This window comes from Aotus nancymaae, unplaced genomic scaffold (genome assembly GCF_030222135.1).
Source record: "Aotus nancymaae isolate 86718 unplaced genomic scaffold, 86718_ANA_hifiasm-v0.15.2.pri h1tg000049l, whole genome shotgun sequence".
NCBI lineage: Eukaryota > Metazoa > Chordata > Mammalia > Primates > Aotidae > Aotus > Aotus nancymaae.
In genome coordinates, this window is record NW_026988463.1 from 23,177,475 (window position 1) to 23,204,384 (window position 26,910).

General features: G+C 44.5%; 1 protein-coding gene across 5 annotated transcripts in view; it reads right to left on the reverse strand.

The window, feature by feature from the left end:
* Positions 1-24,601, reverse strand: part of ARHGAP17 (Rho GTPase activating protein 17) — a 95,349-nt gene extending 70,748 nt beyond the window's left edge. For 3 of the 5 annotated variants that reach the window (XR_010337377.1, XM_012464627.2, XM_012464626.2), the window contains exon 1: positions 24,435-24,514. Coding sequence is in view for 4 of the 5 variants with exons in the window: in XM_012464627.2 (XP_012320050.1) it covers positions 24,435-24,487 (53 nt within the window). In the remaining variant the exon portion in view is untranslated. Of the gene's footprint in view, positions 1-24,434 lie in introns of all 5 variants that reach the window. The other 2 variants (XM_012464628.2, XM_012464625.2) reach the window with 1 other exon arrangement.
* Positions 24,602-26,910: the final 2,309 nt, after the last annotated feature.

Here is a 26,910-nt window from a genome sequence, read left to right on the forward strand (position 1 = left end):
GATTTTGAATGTTCACAATGTAGACACAAACGTTCAAGGTGACGGATATAATTATGCTGAGTTGATCATTACACATTGTAAACATATCAGAAGATCACTCTATATCCCATAAATATGTACAAACATACAGTCAACTAAAAGAGAAAAATTGGTAAATTTTATGATCTATGAAATATACCTCATAGGCCAGGTGCAGTGGCTCATTCCTATAATCCCAGCACTCTGGAAGGCCAAGGTAGGAGAATCACTTGAGCCCAGGAGTTCAAGACCAGCCTGGGCAAAATAGGGACACCTCCATCTATACAAAAAATAAAAAACTTATCCAGGTGTGGTGGTGTACATTTGTAGTCCTGGCTACCTGGGAGGTTGAAGTGGGAGGACTGTTTGAGCCCAGGAGGTCAAGACTGCAGTGAGCCGCGATCGTGCCACTGCACTCCAGCCTGGGCAACAAAGCAAGATCTTGTCTCAAAAAAAAATAAATAAATACACAAATAAATTAGCTGGGCATGGTGGTGAGCACCTGTAGTCCCAGCTACTTAGGAAGCTTAGGTGGAAGGATCATTTGAGCATGGGAGATGGAGACTGCAGTGAGTCAAGATCAACCACTGCATTCCACCCTGGGCAAGAGAGTGAGACCATGTCTCCCCTAAAAACATAAATACACCACACACACACACACACACACACACACACACACACACACACTTCATAAAGTTGTCAATAATAATACTGATGCCTGGACCTCAACCTAAAACAAATGAATCAGAACTTCTGGAAGTGGGGCCTGGCTTTTTTTTTTAAAGCTCCCCAGGCGATCCCCAAGCAAAGACAGCACTGAGAACCACTGCAAGGAGGTTCAGGTGGCAACAGGTGGCAGAGTGAGCTGCAGGACAGACTAGAAGGTGGGGGGGCCCTAACGCACTGCGGCACTGTAGTCTCCAGAGTCCCTGTGCACTAGGCCATAAAGCACATCAGAAGGAGCTCTGATGTTCATGATTCACAACTGGTTTTACTCTGTTGCCTTCTCAGGCAGAGTAAACTCAGTTGTAAGAAACACAGTGATATCAGATTCTAAGTTTCACTTCCAGCAAAGAATAAGAATGCAGGATATAGCCAGAACTAAGAGTTAGGGCTCTGGAGTCAAATAGACCAGACTGAATCACAAGGCTGGATGTTCACAGGTACACCTTACTAACCAACATTTCCTCCACTGAGAAATGGGAATAATCATAACCAAAAATAATAATAATAATGCCGCCACCACAGTGGTTGTTTAGGAACACTGTCTTATATACTTCATTTAATGTGCTTGGTGGCACCTACTGAGGGCTCATGGAGTGTTAGCTGTTCTGAGAATTACAACAAATAACAATCACCTTCAGATAAATCCCAAGTCTTGTCTAAGAATGACCTTTCAAAACTTACCAAGTTGTTCTAGCTTCTCTCCGGAAGAAGTTACTGTCGAGCCCAGACCACACAAAGACAAAAAGCTAGTCAGACTTAGAGCCGGAGCTGGGCAGGACGTTCAATGAAAACAAAGGGTTGGCTGTGATAACACCGTGTGGGACGGCACCGAAGACAATCACAGGCACACAGTAAACAGAAACTCAGGGACAGAATATGTGGAGAGTTAGCAAACCCTGCGTCAGAAGCTAATGTCTTCAGCTGCTGGGTTTCCCACCACTGCTAATGAGGCTACAGAAACACCCGCACCATCGAATCTGAGAGAAGTGAAAGCAAGTCTCCAAGTATAAACCATCCATCCAAGGATGGACTTGCTGAAAGATCCTCAGATTTTAGATCTTTGTTCATTCAGACAGTACTTATGGAGCTCCCACTAAATGTAAAGAACTGAGAAAGAAAAAAAGAGACAGAAATGATACACAGTCCCCACCCTTGAGGAGCTTGTGAGAAAGAAATGTCCACAATCATCCTTGAGGATAGCACTTTGGGGTGGGGCACAGATAGAAGAGTGATGAACTGTGTGGCCAGGAAAGCAGGGAAACCATCCACATGGACCTCAGATAAGTCACGACAACCAAAGAGCATGGGGAGAAGGAGTTTGGGGATCAATGTGTAGGGCATAGAACAGGAGGTGGGGATGTGGCTGCAAAGAAAGGCTTTGCCTGCCAGGGAACTGGGGGGCAACAGGGAGCCACTGACGGTTTTTCAGTAATAGAATGGCAAAAGGTTTGAGTGTCAGAATGAAAAGTCGAATAGCAGTGTACAGGATGGAGGTAGGGAGAACTAACTCCTGGAGGCTTCTGTGGCTATCTAGAGGAGAGACAAGACCACAGACCCAGAGCCCAAATGGTCATCCTGGCCAATGACATGCAGCTATTTTAACAGAAACAGTACAGCAGAATCTGAGTATAAACGGCCAACTTGAAAAAAAGTACAAGAAAAATTCATAACTATGGTGCTCTCTGTTCAAGAGAGTAATCAAACATAAAAACTGGAATTGGTGGATCATAACATGTGTAATCAGAAAGTTTTTGTTATTGTTTGTTTTTAGGGACAGGGTCTCACTGTCGCCCAGACTGTGAAAAGCAATGGTGTGATCCTAACTCATGTTAGCCTCCAACTCCTGGGTTCAGCAATCCTTCTGTCTCAGCCTGCCAAGTAGCTGAGACTACACGTACACACCACCACACTCATCTAATTTTTGTATTTTTTTGTACAGACAGGTTCTCGCTATGTTTTCCTCATAGGTCTCAAACTCCTGGCCTCAAGTGATCCTCCTGCCTCGGCTAAAATCCTTTTATTTTTTTGAGAAAAGGTCTAAAATCTTAAAGGGTTGGCATTGTAGGCATGAGCCACTGTGCCCGGCCAAAAGAGTTTCCTAATACCAAATTTCCAATACTAAAATAAAAAAAAAAATAGTAGTATTTTGCATTTATACATTATTTTCTGTTATGAAAGCACTTTCATAACAGAAAATAATGTATAAACTTTCACCTATATTATTTCATTATAATAGGCTGCTTCAAAAGTAATTCTGGCTTTTGCCACTAAAAGTAATGGGCAGTCAGGCATGGTGGCTCACACCTGTATCCCCAGCACTTTGGGAGGCTGAGGTGGGCAGATCACCTAAGGTCAAAAGTTCAAGACCAGCCTGACCAACATGGTGAAACCCCGTTTCTATTAAAATACAAAAAAAAATTAGCTAGGCATGGTGGCAGGTGCCTGTAATCTCAGCTATTCAGGAGGGTGAGGCAGGAGAATCACTTGAACCCAGGAGGCAGAGGTTGCAGTGAGCTGAGATTGAGCCACTGCTCTCCAGCCTGGGTGACAGAGTGAGACTGTCTCCAAAAAAAAAAAAAAAGTAATGGGCAAAAACATGTACCCATGTAGGGCAATTTTTATTATCCCTGGTTCATGGGTATGCAGGCAGATACCCATTAAATGAATTACACAATGTGAACCAGTCTTTGAACCTTCAGAAAGAGTACCTTCAAGGTCATGGACCAAAAGTTAGGTTTCTCTTACATTTGCAAGCCACATTCTGGTCCTAGCTCCACCACAAACTAACCATAGCATCTAAAAATACATCCCTTAACCTTTCTGCCCTTAGTTTATTTATATTTGCATCAACATTCTCACAGGACTTTAAAGAGACTACAATAAAACAGCAAAGGAGGGAACATTTTGAAACCTTCCAAACTGAGCTTTGCAAATGTAGGATTGTAACTCTACAAACAACAAATGTTGTATAGTTTAAACAGGCATCTAGTGCTGAAAATTTGAATAATGGTGGCCCCTATGGAATTCTACAATGAACACACATCACCGATGTGGCCCAGAAAGTTTCATGCTTAGAGTGGTGCACAAAACGAAGGGAAAATATTCACCTGAAAAGTCAGGGCAAGGCAGTTTCTGAGGGATGATAGGTAGATTCTGGGTGGGGAACACCATAAATCTCCACTTGCCCTTTTCTAAAGGTCAAAGAAAAGAGTGCCTGATGGATAAAAGGACTCTGTAAGTACTTTAAAACAGAAATGATTGTTTTTTAATAAGGCATTTTGTCAAAAAGATATTCAGAATAATTAAGCCTTAACTGAGCAGAGCTATATAGTCCATCATCAAATTCAATCACAGGCTGGTGTCATGCATACTTTGCCACTAACTTTTCATTTGGTTAGTCACTGAACAAATATTTTTGAGTTTCCTTCCATGAGCCATCATGAGTAAGATAGAGCCCCTGCTCTGATAGAGCTCAAGGACTATCAAGGAAAATAAGCCATTATACTCCAGTGCAAGGACGGCTCCAACAGGGAAGTGCAGGGTCCCCTGGGAGTTGTCACTATCACCACAGCTCACATTTATTGAGCTCATATCACATGCTCAGCACTGTTTTGGGTGCTTTGCAAGAACTGATTCCCTGAAAGTTTCCACTAACTCTGCGGGATATGTATTATTATCCTCATGTTACAGATGAAGAAGCTGATGCACCCAGGAAACTTAAGTGATTGCCCAAGGTTTCCCAGCTAGGCTCTGCATCTGAGCAATGTTACTTCACGGACCCTGTTTTTAACCACTTAATACACGCTTTATGCATATTAACCCACCTAATCCTCAAGACAACCATGAGATTGACACTACTATTATACCCTGTATTAGTCTGTTCTCACATTGCTAATAAAGACATACTCAAGACTGTAATTTACAAAGAAAAGAGGTTTAAGTGACTCAGTTCAGCAGGGCTCGGGAAGCCTTGAGAAACTTACAATCACGGTGGAAGGGGAAGCAAACAAGCCCTTCTTCACATGGCAGCAGCAAGGAGAAATGCCAAGCAAAAGCAGGGAAAGTCCCTTATAAAACCATCAGATCTCATGAGAACTCACTCGCTATTACTAGAACAGCATAAGGGTAACCACCCCATAATTAAATTACCTCCCACCTAATCTGTTTCACATCATGTGGAGATTATGGGAACTATAATTCAAGATGAGATTTGAGTGAAAACACAGCCAAACCATATCATACTCAGTTTAGAGATTAGAAACCTAGGCACAGAGAAGCTCATTAAATTGTTGTGGGTTATAGACATGACAGGAGGGGCCCTGAATGCAGACCTGGGATACCAGAAAGACATCCTGACATTGGAGATAGCTTCTGAGACCTACTGGATGGGTTGGAAACCCAGAGGCTGGATAGTACAAGAACACCTAGGGCAGGGAGAAGAGAGGGAAGAGAGAGCAGGGAGGAGCAGAGGCAGGTGACATGGCTGGGGTAGAACCCCACCCCGTTTAAGCTCAGGCACACAGGATCTGCCAAAGATTGTGAACAAACTTATTTGCTGATTTCATGAGTGACTAAGTGAAAGCTTTCAGCATTCTGGGCCTTGTACTGAGTAGGAGGCAGCAGCAACCCACTACCAGGGTAGGCAGGAGAGCCGAGGGCCAGCCCTCACCATAGGCCATCAGGTGTGCAGAGCCCGCTAAAGGACTGTGGAAACCACAGAGAGGAACTCTGCTGGACTCCCGGCCTTCAAATGAGTACCAGGCAGCAAATGTAAAAAGAAAAATATCTTCAGAAAGGCTGTTTAAAGAAAGGAAAGGAAGAAAGGAAAAACAGGCTTGCCTTGGGTAATGAATGAACAAATAAAACTGCACGTACTTACTTTAGTTCTCTATAGACCAACTTTTTCTTCTTTTTTTAAGAGACCGAGATCTTGCTATGTGGTCCAGGTTGGCTTCAAACTCCTGGGCTCAAGTAATCCTTTCACCTCAACCTCACCAGCATTTGGGACTACAGGTACAAGCCACCTACTTCTTAATAAGTACACTAGAGATTTTTTTTCTGAATGGCTTTCAGCACAGTAGTTTTTAACTTCTAAGACAAAAAAAATTTAACATTTCAGTGGATTTTATTTTTGTAGGGGAGGGAAATAAATATGTCTTCAGTCAACCATCTTAACTAAAACGTCTCCCAAAATGTCTTAAGTCCCTCTCCTCACTGGAGAATTTTCCTACCATCAATAATTTCAGGAACCCACCAGTGGAGTAACAATTGAATTTGTTGTGCCATAACACGTTATTATGATAATTGTATTCCTAAGAATTTACCAACACTCAAATTATAAAATCAGTTGATACAATGGCAGGAGGGGGAGTATTCAGGGGCTGGAACATTCATGAAGGAATTTCTTCAGCATTACCAGGCAAATCTAGCATTTCGTAATATCTGGACATTGCTCCAACAGGATATTGATCTTTTCTTATCATCAGAAGCACTCTTATTAATGAGAACATCTTATGCATGCGCGTCTCCTTTGCCACCCACAACTCTCAAAGCAGAACAGAAAAACACCCACTAAAGCATGTTCAGAAGGTGCCCTCCCTCCTGCCAAGCAAGGTGCTAGCTCCTTGTAGGTGGGTAAAGTGACTAAGAGCAAGTATTCAGGGAGTCAAAGCCCAGTTTACCACCTAAGCACTGGGTAACTATGGGCCGATTATTTAGCATCTCTGTGTCTCCATTTCCTTTCCCATAAAAAGGGAGACATTAAGGATATCTAACTTATAGAATTGGAAGGATTAAAAGAGATCATTTAAGCCAAGTGCTGGTTCCTAGAAAGCTCAAAAAATTCCTGGCATAGTGGCTCACATCTATAACCCCACAGCACTTTGGAAGGCTGAGGCAGGAGGATTGCTTGAGGCCAGGAGTTGGAGACAAGCCTGGGCAACATAGGGAGACCCTGTATCAATCAAACAAAAAAAAAAATGGATTTTGTTCTTTGTGTAGACGATGGAGAAATCATGTCACACAAGCTGCTCAATCTCCCTGTGCTTCTGTTTCCCATCTATAAAAGGGATATCACTATACGGACTCCACAGGGTTTGGTGGGTATTAAACAAGTCAATACACAACTAGCACTTGGACTAGTGTAAGGCACCCAGTACACAATGCATCTTCTCTGTCATTATCACAATTATTACCCAGTACACATCCAGATGCATCTTCTCTATCATTATCACAATTATTTCTCTGGCAGATCTCTCTGGCTGCAATGTGGAATATATGGGGGAAAGACATGCTGGCAGGTAGGGAAACCGAGGGGGAGAATCTAAATAGTTCCAAGAACACAAGATCCAAGTGAGACGGACGAGGGCCCACACTAAACAGGGGGTAGGTAGAGAAGGGCACAGAGAGGACTGTAAAGGAGAAAGGAACAGGACTCGGTGACATGAGAGTGGACAGGAAGTGAGGGGGAGGAGCTGAGGATGACCACCAGGTTTCTGCCTTGAGGGACTGGCTGGATAATAGGCGTTATTTCCTCACCGAGAGAGAAACACTGGGAGGATATGAAGGTACAAGGAGGTGAGCTCTGGAAACGCTGGGTGAAGCGATCTGTTGAACATTCAGGTAGAGATGTCCAGTTCGCTTTTTTCTAGATGGTTCTGAAGCATAAGAGAGGAGTCTGGTCCAGAAATGCAGTGCCCGCTGTAAGGACCAGCAGCAAATACAGATCTGGGGGAGTTCACACAGAAGCAGACCCTGCAGAGAAGATGGAGGCTGAGGGTGGAGGCCCTGGGACACAGTGGAAGGACAGCCAGGGCAGGGGACAGGAATGGAGCCCCCAGGGAAGGCAGGAAAGGAGCCAGGAGCAAGGTGCAGGTGAAGCATGGATGAGGGACCGGCTGATGATACAAACTGGGCCCCTGGCACAGGGAAGGCAGGGACAGGAGAGTGGGAGGAAAGGGCCACAGGATGCTAAGACGCAGAGTGTGAATGACAGAGGAAGGGGCAAAGCCCCAGAAGGAAGAGGAGAGCTGAGAAAATCCTGACCATGATGCGCAGCTGAGAAGAAACAGGCAGCAGAGGGAGGGAGGCAGAAGGCGCACAGCACAGAGGGGAGGCCGGCAAGGCAGCGCCTGGGACAGCAGCACAGGTAGCAGGGCCTTGGACAGAGGGCGGGGTCCAGACAGGCGGGCGGTGACAGCGACCATGACCAAAGGTCAGCCTGGGCCTCAGACACTGGGGAACGGTGACCACGTCCAGTTTTTTCTAGAAATTCAGAGGCAGGTCATCCGAGGAGAGAGGGTGTGTCTGGGATAGGGTGGAGTGGGTTTCAGAAAAGTGAAAGTCTGGCAAAAGCACTCAGGAAAACGGGACAGAAAACTTAGCCAAGCGCTGGACCACAGCGTTCATTCAGCCCAGCTGAGCTTGGAGGCCATGGAATGCTGGCAGCCCCACACTGCATGACTGCATGATCTTTCTGGGCCACGCCCCGCATCCCAGGTACGGAAGTGAAGAATCCAAAAAGAAGAACAAATCAGGCTGTTATTCTGCAGAACAGGTGAAAGAAAAAGGCCAGGTAGACAGAGGCTTAGGAGTCAAAGAGTAACCTACATGCCTGACCCAGTCAGAGAAGGAAGGGGACCAAGCCAGGGCGGTAAGGACTGTGTGGGAAAGAGGAGGCTGAATGGAGATCGCAGGCAGAGGGTGGACAAGGGACTGAGGTGAAGACTTTTGAGGTGCTTCTTAAACCACAGTGGCAAATGTCTCTCTGGAAAGAATGCCAGCGCCCATTCCCACTGGCAGCGCAGGACACAGCCCCCATCAGCTCTCCCGGGACAGCAACATCGCATTATCCTGAACTCTGCCAATTTCATGAGTGAAAAGTGGAGCCTCGAAGCTTTGCATTTCTTCATTGACTTTGAATTTTTTAAATTGTCTCACAGGTTTCCTGGTCAGTGGTATTTTATCTGAGAAGTTTCTGTCTATGGTATCTGCTCATTAGAGTGGAGTTCTTACAATTATTAGAGAGCGTTATACATTCAGGAAATTAACCTCTGTGGTGGTTGCTCTCAGCTTTTTCCAATTAGTCATCGTTATAAATTTAACTCTGATATAATAAAACAGACAGAAGTGTACTTATTATATCTACAGGTGTTTTTAAAAAATCTATTCTTTTTAGAGACGGCGTTTCACTCTGTCGCCCAGATTGGAGTGCAGGGTCACGATCATGGCTCACTGCAGCCTCGGGCTCCTGGGCTCTAAGAATTCTCCTACCTCAGCCTCCTGAAATAGCTGGGACTACAGGGGTGTGCCACCTCACCCAGCTAATTTTTCCAAAATTCCTTTTACAGACACGGGCCTCACTATGTTGCTCAGGCTGGCCTCAAAACTCCTGGCCTCAAATAACCCTCCTGCCTCACCTCCCAAGCAACTGGGATACAGGTGCAAGTCACACGTCCCACCTACAGGATATCTTTTATTGTTCTTTCTCCACATTTTTACGCCAAAGTATGCAGTACATTCCACAATAAGCTATATTTTCTTGTATTTATTTTGTGATTTTATTTTTTACATGAAAGCTTTAACACATTTGGAATGTATTTTGGCATAGAGCAGTGAGGTAAAGGCTAACCTGGCTATTTTCGCCAGTGCTGACCTGCTGTGTCACACTGTATGTCCTCACTATCTCCTGATGCCTGCCTAGCACACGCCACCTTCTTAAACACAGCAGGGCTTGCTCCTGGTGGTATCAGGAGCTGTTTCGCACATATGGGAACACAGCAGAGAGACTGACTGAGCCAAGGTCACAGACGAAGTGAGTAAACAGCACAGACAAGGTCTCATGTCTTCAGACTCAAATCCAATACACTTTTTACTACAATGCAACTGCCCTAAAGCAGTTTTAGGTTGATTAAGCCCTAAGTTTTGAAAACTGATTAACTAATCGCCAAGAAAGCCAATTCTTAAGTGAAAGTAATTTGATGATTACTAAATCTCATCACAGAGAGAACAACATTTCTGTTTTTTGGGGAAAAGGCTCTCATCCATAAAAAGGGTGTCTTTTGGACACAGGCAGAACACCAAACACAGACATTCAAGGTGCACATCTGCAAATAACATTTCTCTAGCGAGCAGCTCCCAGCATGGGAGCTATAATTAAGCATCGCTCAGACTAGCAGGCTTTCTTGAGCACCGACCATGTAGGTGGGTTTTCTTGAATCCTGGGGGTTTTTGTCCATGAACTTAAGGATGTCTGTGAAATCCATGAGATTATATGCAAATCTGTGTGTGGATGACTTTTTCTGGCCACAGGGGGTTATCAAAACCTCCATCTAAATTTACAGGAAGCAAGGTTTCCATTCCTAAAGAATGCCCTGAGATTCAGAGGCTACACAATTCAGTCCACTGCCTTGTGACCTGCTAACTACCTCTTCTTTAGAAGGGACATTAACATACTGCCACATATGCTCCATTAAAACTCCTTTTACCATTTCTCAACTTTCTCTTCCAATTCCTTCCTAAGTCTAAAGTGCACTACAATTGTTTTCTCCATATAGTTGGACTACTATAAATTAAGCATTCTGCATTTAAGATCACCCGCCAACCTCATGACACAGAACAGACATAGAATAAAACTCAAATAGCAGACACACTAAAAGTGGTGTGGTTTGAAAATAAGGGGAAAGTTGCTTGCAAACTTCCATTGGGAACAATTCATATTACAACACTTGCATTTTAACAGGATTTCAATAGTCCTTATCATATTCCTAGAATGTCCAATAAAGGTATGATCATATGCCCTTTACCCAATATTCCTATAAACATATATAGAGCTACACAATATTTTGGAGTCTAACCAATTAAATAAGGGATGAAAGAGAAATCATTGAATTAAATAACAAAAGCAGAAACAGAAGCATAACACTGATAATATTATTTTGAAAGTAACAAAATGATCAGTTCATAGTTTAGTAAATAGGCATTATTCTCAATTAAAAAAAAAAATACCTGGAAAGCATATAAAAGATTGTACATACAAAGTCATGTGCTATGCTCATCTTGTAGACATCAGTTCTCAAGGTTTAGTTCACAGATTTACTTGGCCATAAATACCTGGGTTTTATTTATTTATTTATTTTTTTTTTTTTTTTTTTGAGACAGAGTTTCGCTCTTGATACCCAGGCTGGAGTGCAATGGCGCGATCTCGGCTCACCGCAATCTCCGCCTCCTGGGTTCAGGCAATTCTCCTGCCTCAGCCTCCTGAGTAGCTGGGATTACAGACACGCGCCACCGTGCCCAGCTAATTTTTTGTATTAGTAGAGACGGGGTTTCACCATGTTGACCAGGATGGTCTCGATCTCTTGACCTCGTGATCCACCCGCCTCGGCCTCCCAAAGTGCTGGGATTACAGGCTTGAGCCACCGCGCCCGGCCGGTTTTATTTATTTTTGTACCCTTAGAGCCTAGCCCATAGCAGGTACCCAATAAACATCATTTGAATAGTCCCAAATCAATCAAAATCCTACATAATTTTTTCGAGAAACTAGAAAAGATGAGATGCCAAAACTCATCTTTATATAAAAGTAAGAGAGAATACTGAAAAAATTTATAATTTTTTTTAATGAGACAGGGTCTCTCTCTGTTGCCCAGGCTGGAGTGTAGTGGCAGGACCATAGCTCACTGCAGCCCTGCAGCCTTCAACTTCTGGCCTCAAGTGATCCACCCACCTCAGCCTCCCAAAGTGCTGGGATTATAGGCCTGAGCTACCGTGCTAGGCCTTAAATCTCTTTAAAACTTTGAAGAACTGGCTGGGTGCAGTGGCTCACACCTGTAATCCCAGAACTGTGGGAGGCTGAGGAGGGCTCATCTTTTCTGGTTGCTTAAGGCAGGGAGTTTGAGATCAGCCTGGCCAACATAGGAAAACCCCGTCTCTACTAAAAATACAAGAATTAGCCAGGTGTGGTGGCGCACACCTGTAATCCCAGCTACTTGGGAGGCTGAGACAGGATAATTGCTTGAACCTAGGAGGTGGAGTTGCAGTGAGCCAAGAGTGTGCCACTGCACTCCAGCCTGCGTGACAGAGAAAGAATACATCTCAAAAAAAAAAAAAACTTTGAAGAACCAACCAACTTACACCTTCTATTGGATGGAAATGCATCCAGGAGCTGTGAATTTAAATACTACAAATATTTAACAAATGGATCTGAAAACAGCATTCACTACCCAAGTGATTTGAAAATAAAAGAGCTGGAGAGAGTTCTCCTGCTAAGAATCACATAATGGTTACCTTTTTCCAAATTTATAAACAAAACAAATTTAAGTTAAAGGATAAAATCTTCAGGGTTAGGGTTCCCCTAAGAATTCTCTATCACCTGCCTGTTATTAAGATCACTGAAGGCCAGGCGCAGTGGCTCATGTCTATAATCCCACCACTTTGGGAGACCAAGATGGGAAGACTGCTTGAGGCCAGGAATTGGAGACCAGCCTGGGCAACACAGCAAGACTCCACTTCTGTGAAAAAAATTAAAAAAAAAAAACGGATTGCTCATATGATATGTGCCCAGCGGAGTCCTCACTGAACTCCCAGGCACATCTCAGAGACTCCTTCACTTTGTGCCTGTGCCCATACTCCCTCCATCCAATACTCACTGTATCTGATGAAGTACAAACACTTTGGTGTATTTCACCAAAGAACAGCTGGCCATGGTTTCAAGTGGCCACTCCAGCCCATACATGTGAAAGTATCCAATGACCACACGATATCCAAGCTGCTTGATTTATACATATTCACACCGACAGGAAACAGCTGATAGGAGCTCTGAATAATTTCTGTGCATTTCTGAACATTTATTTATTTAAAAATTTATATTAATTTCAGCATCTGTTTACTCGGTCCATGATTTAGGATTTAAACTCTTTAAGAAGTATAAAAAAAAAAAAGAAGTATAAATTTGGCTGAACCATGTGGAAGAACACTGAGTAACCATAGAAGAAATGTTCATGAATCATTCAAGGAGAGATCGAATTGACTACTAAACCAAAAGGTATCTCTGATAAGGAAGATGTCCAAAAAAAAGAGTGTGGGAAAAGAGAGGAAAAGAGAAACATCTTAGGATAATCAAAAGGAAGTAGCCAATGCAAATAATCAATAAGCTACAATTAATGCAAAGTATCATGACAGAGGAAACACAGTCTCACAAGATGCATGGCTGACATGAACCAAACATTGTTTGTTTTTGAGACGAAGTCTCACACTGTCGCCCAGGCTGGAGTGCAGTGGTGTGATCTCGGCTCACTGCAACCTCTGCCTCCCAGGTTCAAGCGATTATCCTCCCTCAGCCTCATGAGTACCTGGGATTACAGGCATGTGCCACCATACCCGGCTAATTTTCATATTTTTAGTAAAGACGGGCTTTCACCATGTCAGACTGGTCTCAGATTCCTGACCGCTGGTGATCCACCTGCCTTGGCCTCCCAAAGTGCTGGGATTACAGGGGTAAGCCACCATGTCAGGCCTGAATATTATTTTCACATCAAACATGCCTCTTATTTTATTTGCTATAAATAATATGCTCTATTTAAAAGAAAGTTTCTTATAGAAATCTTAGATTTTTTTTCATAGAATCGGCTTTATCTTCTGAAACTTGTATTAAATCTGTACCTACTTATGAATGTGCAAGGTTCCTTCCATCACTGCATCTGTTAAGGAACATATCTAAGAACAAGAATGCTAAGTTGTTTATATTAAAATATATAAATAAATCAAAGAACGGCATTAAGATTTCACTAACAACACCTAAGATCTACTAGAATAGATAAAATTGGTTATATTGAGATTATCTGTTTGTAACTCTGTCTCTGTATTCAAGTCCCCAGGGATCAATTATATTTTCAATCCCAGCCCCTAGCATTTGACAGGTTTCAGGAGACATCTGTTGAATTAAATTGGTAACTGAGCAATGAAATTGATAACTAAATGTTAATTCCATGACAATTAAACAAATGACACATACAGAAAACTCATACAAAGAAATGCAAATGTAAGAACATATTCATTTTCACCTTAGTGGAAAAAATTTAAATAGATAACAATTTTTTTTTTTTTTTTTTTTTTTTTTTTGAGGCGGAGTTTCGCTCGTTACCCAGGCTGGAGTGCAATGGCGCGATCACGGCTCACCGCAACCTCCGCCTCCTGGGTTCAGGCAATTCTCCTGCCTCAGCCTCCTGAGTAGCTGGGATTACAGGCACGCGCCACCATGCCCAGCTAATTTTTTGTATTAGTAGAGACGGGGTTTCACCATGTTGACCAGGATGGTCTCGATCTCTTGACCTCGTGATCCACCCGTCTCGGCCTCCCAAAGTGCTGGGATTACAGGCTTGAGCCACCGCACCCGGCCAGATAACAAATTTTTTAAAGACAATATCTAATGCAACTAAGGTGATGGTGAAATGTGATTCATCATGTCATGCATAATGACAGATATTATTGCACAACATTGCTTTCTGCACTACACACTAAAAGATGGCATTATCATCTTAGAAGACAACTTGGCAATACTGTCATGAACATTATAAATATTAATTTATAGGAAATGAAATGATTTTAACCTCTAGAGAATTCATCAGGAAAAAATAATTTGAGATCAACAGCTCTAATCATTAAAATGATGACTGACCATGTCAAACAGAAGGCTGGGGAATTGTAGATGCAATCCAGCTCAAGCCAGCTAAACTGGAAGACAAACTGGACTCCATATGAAAAATAATGAGCACCTAATTAAGGTAACACGAACGAAGCCCTCTGGGATGCAAAGATGAAGTCAAAAGATAATCAAGGCCAGGCGCGGTGGCTCTCGCCTATAATCCCAGCACTTTGGGAGGCCAAGGCAGGCCTCCTGAGGTAAAGAATTCAAGACTAAAACCCATCTCTACTAAAAAAAAATTTTTTTTTGAGACAGTTTTGCTCTTGTTGCCCAGGCTGGAGGGCAGTGGCACAATTTCTGCTCACTGTAACCTCCGCCTCTTGGGTTGAAGCGATTCTCCTGCCTCAGCCTCCCAAGTAGCTGGAATTACAGGCATGCACCACCATACCTGGCTAATTTTGTATCTTTAGTAGAGACGGGGTTTCTCCATGTTAGTCAGGCTGGTCTCGAACTCCTGACCTCAGGTGATCCACCCAACTCGGTCTCCCAAAGTGCTGGGATTACAGGTGTGAGCCACCACGTCCGGTCTAAAAATTTTTTTTTAAATCAGCTGGGCGTGGTGGTGTGTGCCTGTGGTCCCAGCTACTCAGGAGGCTGAGACAGGGAAATCGCTTGAACCCAGGAGGTGGAATGCACTGCACTCCAGAATGAATGAATGAATGAATGAATAGGCAGAATTTCCAGATCACAGTGATCACCTAACTCTGAGATGATGGTGGAGAAAGAAGGGGAGTGACAGGTGGCTAGGGAGGGTGTGAGGGCATTTAATGCCCCACAGCAGGGGTCACATACTTCTTATAAAGTGCCAGAGGGTAAACAACCATAGGCCTTGTGGACCATATGGGTCACTGTTGCAACTATTCAACCCTGCCACTGTAGTGAGTGGTTGCATACCAATAAACTATTTGTTTTTTTTTTTTTTTTTTTTTTACAAAACAGGTAGTGGGCTAGATTTACCCTGCAGGCCAAAGTCTGGTGACCCAAAGACTAGAAGACAGAGGGAAATGAAGCCCATTTGAGGAAGAAGTTCATGGGTTCAATTTTAGCGGAGATGTTTTAAGAGAGAGATGGCAGCATCATTCTAGGGATAAAGAGACACCAGGGCTGGAGGCATAAAACTGTCACCATGAGGTGACAGTTATGGGGCTGAGATCACCCAGGGGAATGGTCTGAGAAGAAAGGAGACCAAGGACATTTCCCTGTCCCAACATAGGAGTGGATACCCAATATTACTTCAGATCATTATGGCCCTGGAAAGGAATGAACATTACAAACTAACCTCCTTTAACTCATACTTTTTAAAAAGAGGGCTCTTATTTTTAAAGTGGGACTTTCAGCCCCTTTTCCAAGATAAGTTTAAAATTTCAAATTTATAGATGAAAATTTCCTACCGGCTAGAAAATAAGGCAGTTCTAAAATAAAGTGCATATCCCTTTGTTAGATTTTATTTTTATTATGAACATACAGCATGTATGTAAAGTATAATGAATAATAATAAAACAAATGTACCCATCCACATCTCAACAAAGTAGTTCCTTACCAACGCCAGTGACAACTTACTTATTTACTTATTTAGAGACAGGGTCTCACTCTATCACCCAGGCTGGAGCGCAGGGACAGGATCATAGTTCACTGCAGCCTCGACCTCCCAGGCTCAAGCGATCCTCCCACCTGAGCCTCCCAAGTAGCTGGGGACTACATGCACATGCTATCATGCCTGGCTAATTTTTTTTTTTTTTTGGTAGAGACAGGATCTTGCTATGTTGCTCAGGCTGGTCTCAAACTCCTGGTCTCAAGTGATCCTCCCACCTCAGTCTCCCAAAATGCTGAGATTACAAGCATGGGCCACTGTAACCGGTTCACTGACAACTTTTCATACCACAAGCATTAGTCTCTAAACTAGAAACGAAAGCAGGCAGCCCACAGCCAAATAAAGCTTGCAGATGTTTTCTTTGGCCATCAGGGTTTTTTTTTTTTTTTTTTCCTTTTTAGTTGCCAACATTTAAATATGAAGAAACTTCACATGGAAATCAGCATTCTGGAGTATCATTAAAAATGGAAGATGTGGCTACACTACACCCACATTCACCATGGCAACAAGTGGCTAGAACTGAAGAGCAGCTCTGTCCTCTGAATGAGCATGTACTCACCAGTTCACTGCAGTCCCCCCGTTCCCTACTGACCTACAACCTCTCCCACTTCACTTATTTATTTTACCCACCCTGGCACTTGAGTTTGTGACCCCTGCTTATATGATTGCGGTTTCCAATCTTTGGGAATATGGGAACTCTTATTTACAGTAAAAAAATTTAACAGACTCTCAATAAGTACATTACTAAAAGTAAGACAAGTCCACAATCCCTATCACCATTCTGAAATCCAGAAAGTCCTAAAAAACAAGATTTCTGGGTAACTTATTTGGCAACAAAAGTTGACCTGAACTGATATTTAAACTCTGTATGTTTGTGCATACCCATTCCATGGGAATATATGTATATATTTTGGTATACTAATAATAATGTTTGGTTATGGGGTTTTGTCCCAGACCCCACTGGAAATATTATATAACAACAATACATGTGCATTATTACTTTTAGAAAAATTCAAAAAATTCTGAATTCTGAAACTCATCTGGCCCAATGATTCCAGATAAGGGACTGTAGGCCTATTGTACTTTTAATCCCTACCTTCAAGAAAACACACCAAACAGATGAGAGTATAACATTTTTAAATGGATTTGTGCTTCCCTAATCACTGCAGCAGCTACCTACACTCGAGAAACTGAAATAGAATGATAAAGGTGAAACATCCTGTGGACTGACAAAAATGCATGGGCACATAATGACTGCAGGACCCTAGACCATAATGTCAAACTTTGGAGGTTTTGCCTCATACACTCAGCTGCAAAGGCAATTCCATAATAGAGTAACATGCCACTTACACATATAAAGATGATGTTAAATGAACATATCCTTTTGTTTTTTGTTTTTTGGGTGTTTTTTGAGATGGAGTCTCACTCTGTTGCCAGGCTGGAGTGCAGTGGCGCAATCTCATCTCACTGAAACCTCCACCTCCCGGGTTCAAGCGATTCTCCTGCCTCAGCCTCCCGAGTAGCTCGGACTACAGGTGCGTGCCACCGTGCCCAGCTAATATTTGTATTTTTAGTAGAGACTGGGTTTCACCATGTTGCCCAGGATGGTGTCGATCTCTTGACCTTGTGATCCACCAGCCTCAGCTTCCTAAAGTGCTGGGATTATAGGCGTGAGCCAAGGCACCCGGCCGAACATATCCTTTTATGGTTCAAATTTATACGTGAACATTTCCTACTGATCCATTTTTATGGTTTTATGGTTCGTTTCTTCCCCCAGTGAAGAATGGCTGATTTTCACTCACCTATAAATATTTCTGGATTTCTTAACATGTAAACTACATAATAAGGCAGTGAAAGATGAGATTGAGAAGCTGCTGCAATGACACGGGACCTCTTTCCATCCCGCTCCACTCAGACTGAAGCAAAGCACACATTACCTAGCCCTTCTCGGAAACACTGTTCAGATTTCCCCTAGAAAAGGCCGAGTGGGCCAGGCGCAGTGGCTCACGCCTGTAATCCTACCACTTTGGAAGGCCGAGGTGGGTGGATCACCTGAGGTCAGGGGTTCAAGACCACCCTGGCCAACATGGTAAAACTCTATTTCTACTAAACACAGAAAAATTAGCTGGCGTACTGGCTCATGCCTATAATCCTAGCTATTCAGGAGGCTGAGGCAAGAGAATCAGTTGAACCCAGAAGGCAGGGGTTGCAGTGAGCCAAGATCACGCCACTGCACTCCAGCCTGGGCGACAGAGTGAGACTCCATCTAAAAAAGAAAAGAAAGAAAGGAATAAAAAGCAGAGTGAAGATCAGTGGGAGAAAAAGGACACAGTGGAGTGGGTGTGGGATGCAGAATGTTACTGCTGGCAACGTAAAGATAAGGTTTGTGATCATGAAATACAGGAAGGGCTGACTCGGAAGAGGATGAGATTCATTCAATGTGGTAGCAGGGTACTGTTCTGGGATCAGTAGGTAGAGACGCATTTTGACTCAGTTTGAGAATTCACGTTGCTGGTAGTAGATCCAACTACCTAGTAAGTGATCCATTCTACCTACCTCCTAGGAGCAGAGGACTCCTAGAGGTCATTAGATCTCTGTGATCAGAATTTACAGTTGCTGTAGAATCAGAAACTTGGGTTTGGGCCCACGGCTCTGTCACTTACAAGCTTGATGATCTCTTTGATCTCTGGCTTTCTCATTATTAAATCAGAAATAAATAACATCACCTCAGAGGGTTGCTATGAGAATGCAATGAAATAAATGTATGCAAAGTGCCTAGCCCAGCAGCTTCATAAGTACAGAAGATATTTAATAAACATTAATAAACACTAGTCTTTCCCAGGTGAAGAGGCAGCCCAGTTCCTGTACTCAAAAGCACTTGGGATCCAGAGTCAGAGGCCCTGGACCTAAGCCATGCCTCACCCACTACTTAGGAGCTGCACAAACTTAGAAAGTCAGGTTTCCTCCTCTTTTTAATACTTTTTTTTTTTTTTTTTTGAGACAGCCTTGCTCTGTCACCCAGGCTGGAGTGCAGTGGCATGATCTCAGTTCACTGCAGCCTCGACTTTCCAGGCTCAATTGATCCTCCCACCTCAGCCTCCCAAGTAGCTGAGACTACAGGCATGATTCACCACTCCAGGCTAGTTTTTTGTATTTTTTGTAGAAAAGGGGTTTCACCATATTGCTCAGGCTGGTCTGAAATTCCTGAGCTCAAGTGATCCTCGCATCTCAGGCTCTGAAAGTGTCAGGATTACAGGCGTGAGCCAGCCCACCCCACCCGGCCAGGTTTCCATCTTTGTAACAGAGAAATGATCAGTCGGGAGGCAAAATCCAAGCCAGGTGGTTTAGTACAGCACTTTGTAAACCAAACCACCACAGAAATGTTGATGACTGTTACTATCAGAACTTTTCAAGATTTTAGTAAAGAAAGGATGAGCTGTTCTCCAACAAATCCAAAGAACTGAAAATGTAGTATCAGCATAAAGTACAGGGGAAAAAAAAAAAAAGAGGGACTGTCAATTTCTGAGTCCTTCTAGACAAGCAATTGGGTGATGCACAGAAGTATTTTGTTTAGCTGCACATAGTGTCCTAGTAGTTTAATTTGGATTAAATGCCAGCCAGTTAAAATGCAGATTTCAGGAAAACTCCAAAGGCAGCCCACACTGAGACTACATTCCCATGCAGCCCCTTTGGTGGGACATGGTCATCCAGGTCCCATGAGGCCCTCCCATGGCCCAAGCCACTGATTCATTTTACCGGCCTTACTCTCTAGGCATTTGGGTTTATAATCTTGGGTTATCAAAAAAAAAAAAAAAACACAACTATTTGTGAAAGCATTCAGACCTCCAGGAAACTTAAGTCACTGAAGAATCAATATCCAAGGAGACACTCCTATCAGAGCCCAGGTACTATGCTCTCCTATCCGTCTCTCAAATTCTTCTTCTCCTTGACACCTTTGTAACTTCAAGGTCTTCATCCCAGTGTATTCCTTCCTCTACAAAAGACTTCATGTCCCCAAAAACACTGTGATTATCTGCATCAAAGGGTTTTCAAGAAACAAAACATCTCCCTTTTTAGCAGGACTACAAAAAACACACCATGAGCTTTATCTCCTGCTGATTACCAGCCATTACCATCCACTCTCAGTCCATATGGTTTGGGTTTGGCTGACTCCTGTCCATTACTGGGGAAAGGCATGTGACCCAGAAGCACTCAGAGCCAATCCTGGCACTTGGATCGCAGTGACTGTGTATTCTTTCCCTCTGGGACTTAGAAAACATGGGAGTCTCCCAGTGGACACAGTGTCTACCTAAAGAGTGGAATCGAGGCTAGGCGCGGTGGTTCACGCCTGTCACTCCAGCACTTTGGGAGGCCATGGTGGGTGGCGAAACCCTGTCTCTACTGAAAATACAAAAATTAGCTGGAAGTGGTGGCACATGTCTGTAGTCCCAGTCCCAGCTACTTGAGAGGCTGAGGTGGGAGAATTGCTTGAACCCAGGAGGCAGAGGTTGCAGTGAGCCACGCCACTGCACTCTAGCCTGGGTGACAGAGCCAGACTCCGTCTTAAAAAAAAAAAAAGAGTGGAACCCCTGGAGAAGCCACATCTGCAGCCACACTACTTATTGGAGACTCTTTTGGTCACTTATGAGCCAATCAATTCCTGTCTTTTCCATGAATTGGGTTTTCTTCTGACCAAAAGAGACCTAATCAATACAAGAGATATTTGAAATAAGGGCTTGAAAAGGAAGACGGGCCAAGGCGCTCAAATTTTCTCCTCTGGGAAGCTTTTCTTACCTCCCTCGATCCAATGACAGCTAGGTTTTGCTCTGTGTATTAGCCATCCCTCTTAAGCACTTATCTCATGTATATAATTATTTTTTTGCTTGCCTGTCTCCTCCACATATCTCCTGAGCTCCCTCAGGGCAGAAGCCACGCCTTATTCACCTTTGATTCTTTAATACCTTGGATAACAACACACAGTGTAGGCTCAACAAGTGTCTGTTGAATGTATGAATCCACAAAAGACAGGTGGACTCCTACTCCTCTTCTTTGGGACACTCCCACCATGAGACCACCTCATAAGCCTTGCCCCTGTGACTTTCACACCATCTTCTCAGATAGACTTATCCACCCATCTTAAGCAAATTGCATCATGAGAACTCATTCCTTCCAGGCATTATTAATTTTCCACATGTCCATCCCCTGGAACCTTACAGTGAAATTACTCAAAGGTCTTCCTTCTGAGAATATCTCACTGCAAGACACCACCTAGAATTCCACGAACTGATAAACCAACACACAATGGGCATGATATTCCTTCTCCACCTAGATCACAGGGGCAAAAACAAAAAATCCCTTTGCTTTCTAGCCTTCATCTTGACCTAAAAACACCCAGAATCCTGATTCTGGAGCCAACCATCTAGGCACTCTCCTGCCTCCATTTATCTTCCTTAGTCCTTTCTGATTACTTAAGCAGAAACACACACACACACATACACACACACACACACACACACACACACACACACAAATATATCTAGGAAATCAACAGCAAGGAAGCAACAGGTTTCCCAGTAAAAACAGATGTTCTGACTTTGGGTGCATAATTGCCACACCCTTAATGGTTCTGTAACAGCTTCAGCTTCCACTGGCATCTAGCAATAAAGATTTTTAAAGAGAGTCAAAGGTCAGGCCCAGAATGACAGCCCTAGCATGAATCACCGTCTACTCTATCCACTTCACATTTTCCCATACTTGGGCCCACACCACACCATCAGGGCGATCTAGTAAGAACTCAAATACCGGAATTAACAATGTCTACTGCACGTTAACCATGGAGTAGGAACCACAGCAGACCTTGGGAATCAAAGCAGACACAGCAAGGCCTCTCAACACGTTTAATCTAATAGAGAGGCCGGGCACGGTGGCTCACGCCTATAATCCCAGCACTTTGGGAGGCCGAGGCGGGTGGATTACGAGGTCAAGAGATCGAGACCATCCTGGTCAACAAGGTGAAACCCTGTCTCTACTAAAAATACAAAAAAATTAGCTGGGCATGGTGGTGCGTGCCTGTAGTCCCAGCTTCTCCGGAGGCTGAGGAAGGAGAATTGCTTGAACCTAGGAGGCAGAGGTTGCGGTGAGCCAAGATCGCGCCATTGCCCTCCAGCCTGGGTAACAAGAGCGAAACTCCGTCTCAAAAAAAAAAAAAAAATATCTAATAGAGAACACACAAAAGGCAGTCACAGTACAGAAAAATAGGTGCTACACGGGATTACGATAACGCTCAGGAGAGACATCCAATCTGTGCTGAAGCATCAGAGAAGGCCTTCCAGAGGCAAAGAGACCTTTCCTAGAAGACTGAAGAATGAGCAGGAGGTGCCTAGAGAAAAAGTGTGGTGAGAGAGGCTTCCAGGAGTTCCAAGTAGATGATAACAGGTAAGAAAGCAAGACCTCCTGTGGAAACTAAAAGTAGCCAAGCATGGCCAGAATTTTAAATGTGAAGGGGCCAGGCAAGATGGCTCACACTTGTAGTCCCAGCACTTTGGGAGGCCAAGGCAGGCAGATGACTTGAGGCCAGGAGTTCAACCCTAGGCAACATGGCAAAACTCCACCTCTACAGAAAATACAAAAATTAGGCGGGTGTGGTGGTGTTCACCTGCAGTCCAACTACTTGGGTGGCTGAGATGGGAGGATCGTTTGAGCCCAAGGAAGTCAAGGCTCCAATGAGTCAAGACCGCACCACTGCACCCCAACCTAGGTGACAAAGAGAGATCCTGTCTCAAAGAAAAAAAAAAGGGTGAAGGGAGAAACCTCTGAGATGACCCAGGAGGTAAAGAGACCCTAAATAGCTTGGTAGATTTAAGTCTCAGAATCTTGTATAAAAAGAGTTAACGTCCCTTACCTGTCATGAACAATATAAAAACGGGCCAAACTTACTATTTGACAAATATATCTTGGCACTTACTAAACACTAGTTCCACAATGCACGTTGCTCAGAACACTAACAAGGGTACGAAACTCACAAGGAATTATCATGTGCTTTAAATTGTTCCTTGAAACATCAGCCCCTTTACTACACATTTCTACCTTCCTCTCAGCATTATTTCTTTAATTTTCCTGCAAATAACAGAAAAGTAGGTGTGTTTGGGTTTTAGGGGCAGGGATTAACCCTGAAAATAAGAAAATTAATTCTCACAATAATACGGTAGGGAATCGAAAAAAATTAAACAAGGAAACTAAGCAAAAAGATGGAGGAAATGAAACAGTAAAAGGCAAATTTAGAAAACTCAAGAGGAAGTAAAAGTATTTTCACATACTCTGAGAAAAAGAAGTGTCCCACGTGCTTCAGACAAACCAAACTCCCCTTAACTGTTAAAAAAAGAAAAACTTTAACTTGAGGAGATAACCGCTGTGGGGAAAAAAAAGGAAAAGAAAAACAAAAGAGCTGTATAAAAAGTCATACTTCCATATCTCTTTGCTGAATAAACACTAAATTGGTACAGTACAGCCAGCTGCCCTGGAAGACCTTGAAATATTAGCCCAGATAATACAGCACATGACAGTCACTTTCAGAAACTCTCAAAAACCACAAATCATTTCTTGTTCTGACAACCTGATCTAACAACTCTGGTCTATCCTGCCATGTAATAATCAATAACGTTTCTTGTCAAGCACTTCAGCCGTACGAAAGAAAGATAGAGAAGCATTTATTTCCAAAAGTACAGTGAGACTTTTTAAATTGGCGTAAGGCGTCTCCATAATACTTTTCTGCCAATTCCAAATTTTTAAATGTCAAGAACTGGCAGCAGCAGTCCAGTTCCTAGGAGCCCTGGTTTTGAGAAGGCACCACCTCTGAATTCCCTCAAAGGGCGTTCTGAACTCACTGAGCAAATTCGACTGGCTTTTCTGACCCTCTAGCCATTTCTTGCCGCCATGCACTTACAGGAGAAGGACTCGCAACAGCAGGAACACCCGGAACGCCTGGGAATGCCGCCCCCCACAGCACAGCGCTCGGCACAGCGTTAGGGACAGAAGTCACCGGAGTTGAGCCCAGGGCAGCGATCTGGGCTGGCTTGGCCCCGGGAAGGGAGGAGAAGGACCGGGTCTACCCCCTGAGGGCGATGTTCCCGGGGCAGGGACAATGGGCAGGGGACCCTGCGAAGTGGCGGCGGCCCGCCCCAGCAGGTCTCAGGGGGCCGGCGGCGCGGGGAGACTAGCGGGCCGCCAGGAGCGCGGAGCTCGGGCCTCAGCGCGGCGCAGCCCCCGGGCCGGGTCCCCGCTAGTCTCGCACTGGGCTGCGGCCAGGTCTAGAGCCACCGGACCGAGGAGAAGCCGTTTCCCCACTCCCCCGCCCTCCGTCCCCAGCCCCGGCGCGACCCCCGTGCGGCCCGGCGCACTCGCCTGCCCACGGTCTGGTTAGCCAGCTGCTTCATGCGGTTGAACTGCTTCTTCATGGCGGCAGTGGCGGCGGCGGCCCGCGGGGCTCGGGCCGGGCAGGGCGGGAGACGGCCTGGCGGCTACTACATCGCTTCCCTGCCCAAGCGGCGGCGGCGACGGCGGCGGAGGCTGAAGCTCCCCGGCCGGCGGCCCCGCCCTCGTCGCGTCACTTCCAGTGGCGCCGCCCGCCCGCCCTCTAGTTCTGGCCGAGCCGAGCTGAGCCGAGCCGAGCTGAGCCGAGCCGAGCCGAGCCGAGCTGAGCCGAGCCGAGCCGAGCCGAGCCGAGCTGAGCCGAGCAGAGCCGAGCCGAGCCGAGCTGAGCCGAGCAGAGCCGAGCCGAGCCTAGGCTAACAGTGCCGGACCTGACCCGGGCAAAGAGTGAGAAGATTCCGGGCCCAGAGAACACTAGTCCTTCTCCTCCCCGCTTCCCGACAGCAGTGCTGCTTGACCACCCTCTCGTTTATTTCAACATATGAAAAACTGTTTCTGGCAGGGCGCGGAGGTTCAGCGCTGTAGTCTCAGCACTTTGGGAAGCTAAGGCGAGCGGATCACTTGAGGTCACGAATTCGAGAGCAGCCTGGCCAACGTGGTGAACCTTGTCTCTACTAAAAATACAAATTTAGCCGGGCGTGGGGGTGGGCGCCTATAATCTCAACTACTCGGGAGGTTAAAGCAGGCGAATCACTGTTACTGCACTCCAGCCTGGGCAACAGAGTGAGATCCTGCCTCAAAAAAAAAGAAAAGAAAATGAAGGGCAACGTGTGTTTTCCTTAACACGTGCTCACACAGTCAGGGAAAGGCATTTGGGGGTTGCATTTTTGGAGCCCTTGTGGTTGGCTGGAGCTGCATGTGGCACTAGGGAAAGGCACCAATGCAGACGGAAAAGGGGCTAACCCAGTGGGCCCTTCTGATCAAGCAGAGGCCCATGGTCACCAGGGACTGGCCCTAGTGAGGCCCCAGGCCAGGCCTCTGCATTTCCAGGCAGCGCCCTGCCCTTGGTGGGCCTCTGAGCAGGTGCTGACTAGCAACACCTGGTTGTGAGTTTTTTCCTTTGTTTTAGAGATGGGCTAGGTTGGCCAGACTGAGCTTGGATCTGACTGCACTGGACACTTCTGTGAGTGGACCAGCTCAGTTCTATGAACCACAGCAATGTCTTCCTGGTTTGGTGGCCTCACTGTTCCTTGGGGTATATTGGGTAGCAATGTGGCTTCCTTCGTGAGCCACATCTCAAATGTGCTTATAAATGTCATAGAAAAGGGGAAGAGTTCCCTAACTATGGGATAAAAGAGACTGATGCCAGTTTGGAATTCTTAATATCAAAGAAGGAGGAACTTCAAAATCTTTGTAGTGACCTAGGAGAGACCTAGGAAGCCTCAGAGCTTCAGATATGGCAGCAAACTAAAATTTACTGACATCAATTACAACAGAAAGAGGTAGAAATGAGCCTTCCTAAAGCAAGAAAGCAAGCACTGCAGGATCGATTGCAGAACCAGCATCCAGCTCTGGAGTCAGCACATTCAGGGGAGGCCGGGGGTTCCCATCCACACCACATCCCCTCCATTCCTTGTGGTACCCATCATGCTTCAGTGTTCCACGTTGATTACATGGGTTTTTATGACTTAATTTCATCATAACAAGAAATAAACAGGTTGTCCAATGAAGTTCTAAAACTTGAGTCCCCACTAGGCCATTGGAAGTGTATTGTTCAGACTTATAAAGTAAAGGAACAACTAATTTTGATGAAAATGAAATCTACAAACACCAAATATTAATACCATTAACGAGCTCAAACAAAAAAGAAATCAGGATACTGACGACCATCAACTTAAAATATCAGTAGTAGTACAGAATGTTCATCAACAGAAATTGAGGGAAATAAGTCGTAAGCATCAAGAAAATCTAAGCAACTAGGAAGAAAGGATTGAAGAATTGGAAAATTTGTTACAGCAAGGTGGCTGGCTCAGGAATTGGAGTACTTGATCTCTCTAAACTTCAAGAGAAGGAAAACACTATTCATGCAAGCTCTACAAATTGAAAAAGTAGAGTCTACCAAAACAATTGAAGAATTTGAACATAGAATAAAAGACAGAAATAAAAAAAATTGTCTTCTGGGGCCAGGTGTGGTGGCTCACACCTTAATCCCAGCACTTTGGGAGGCCAAGATGGGAGGATCGCTCGAGCTCAGAAGTTTGAGACCAGCGTGGACAACATACTGAAACCTCATCTCTATGAAAAATAAAAATAACAAATTTTTTTTTGAAAGTCCACAGGCAGTGGCATGCACCTGTAGTTCCAACTAGTTGAAAGGCTGAGGCAGGAGGATCATTGGAGCCCAGGAGTTTGAGGCTACAGTGAGCTATGATCACACCATTGTACTCTTGCTTGGGTGACAGAGTGAGACCCTGGCTGAAAAGAGGCTATTGGAAGCAACAAACAAGTC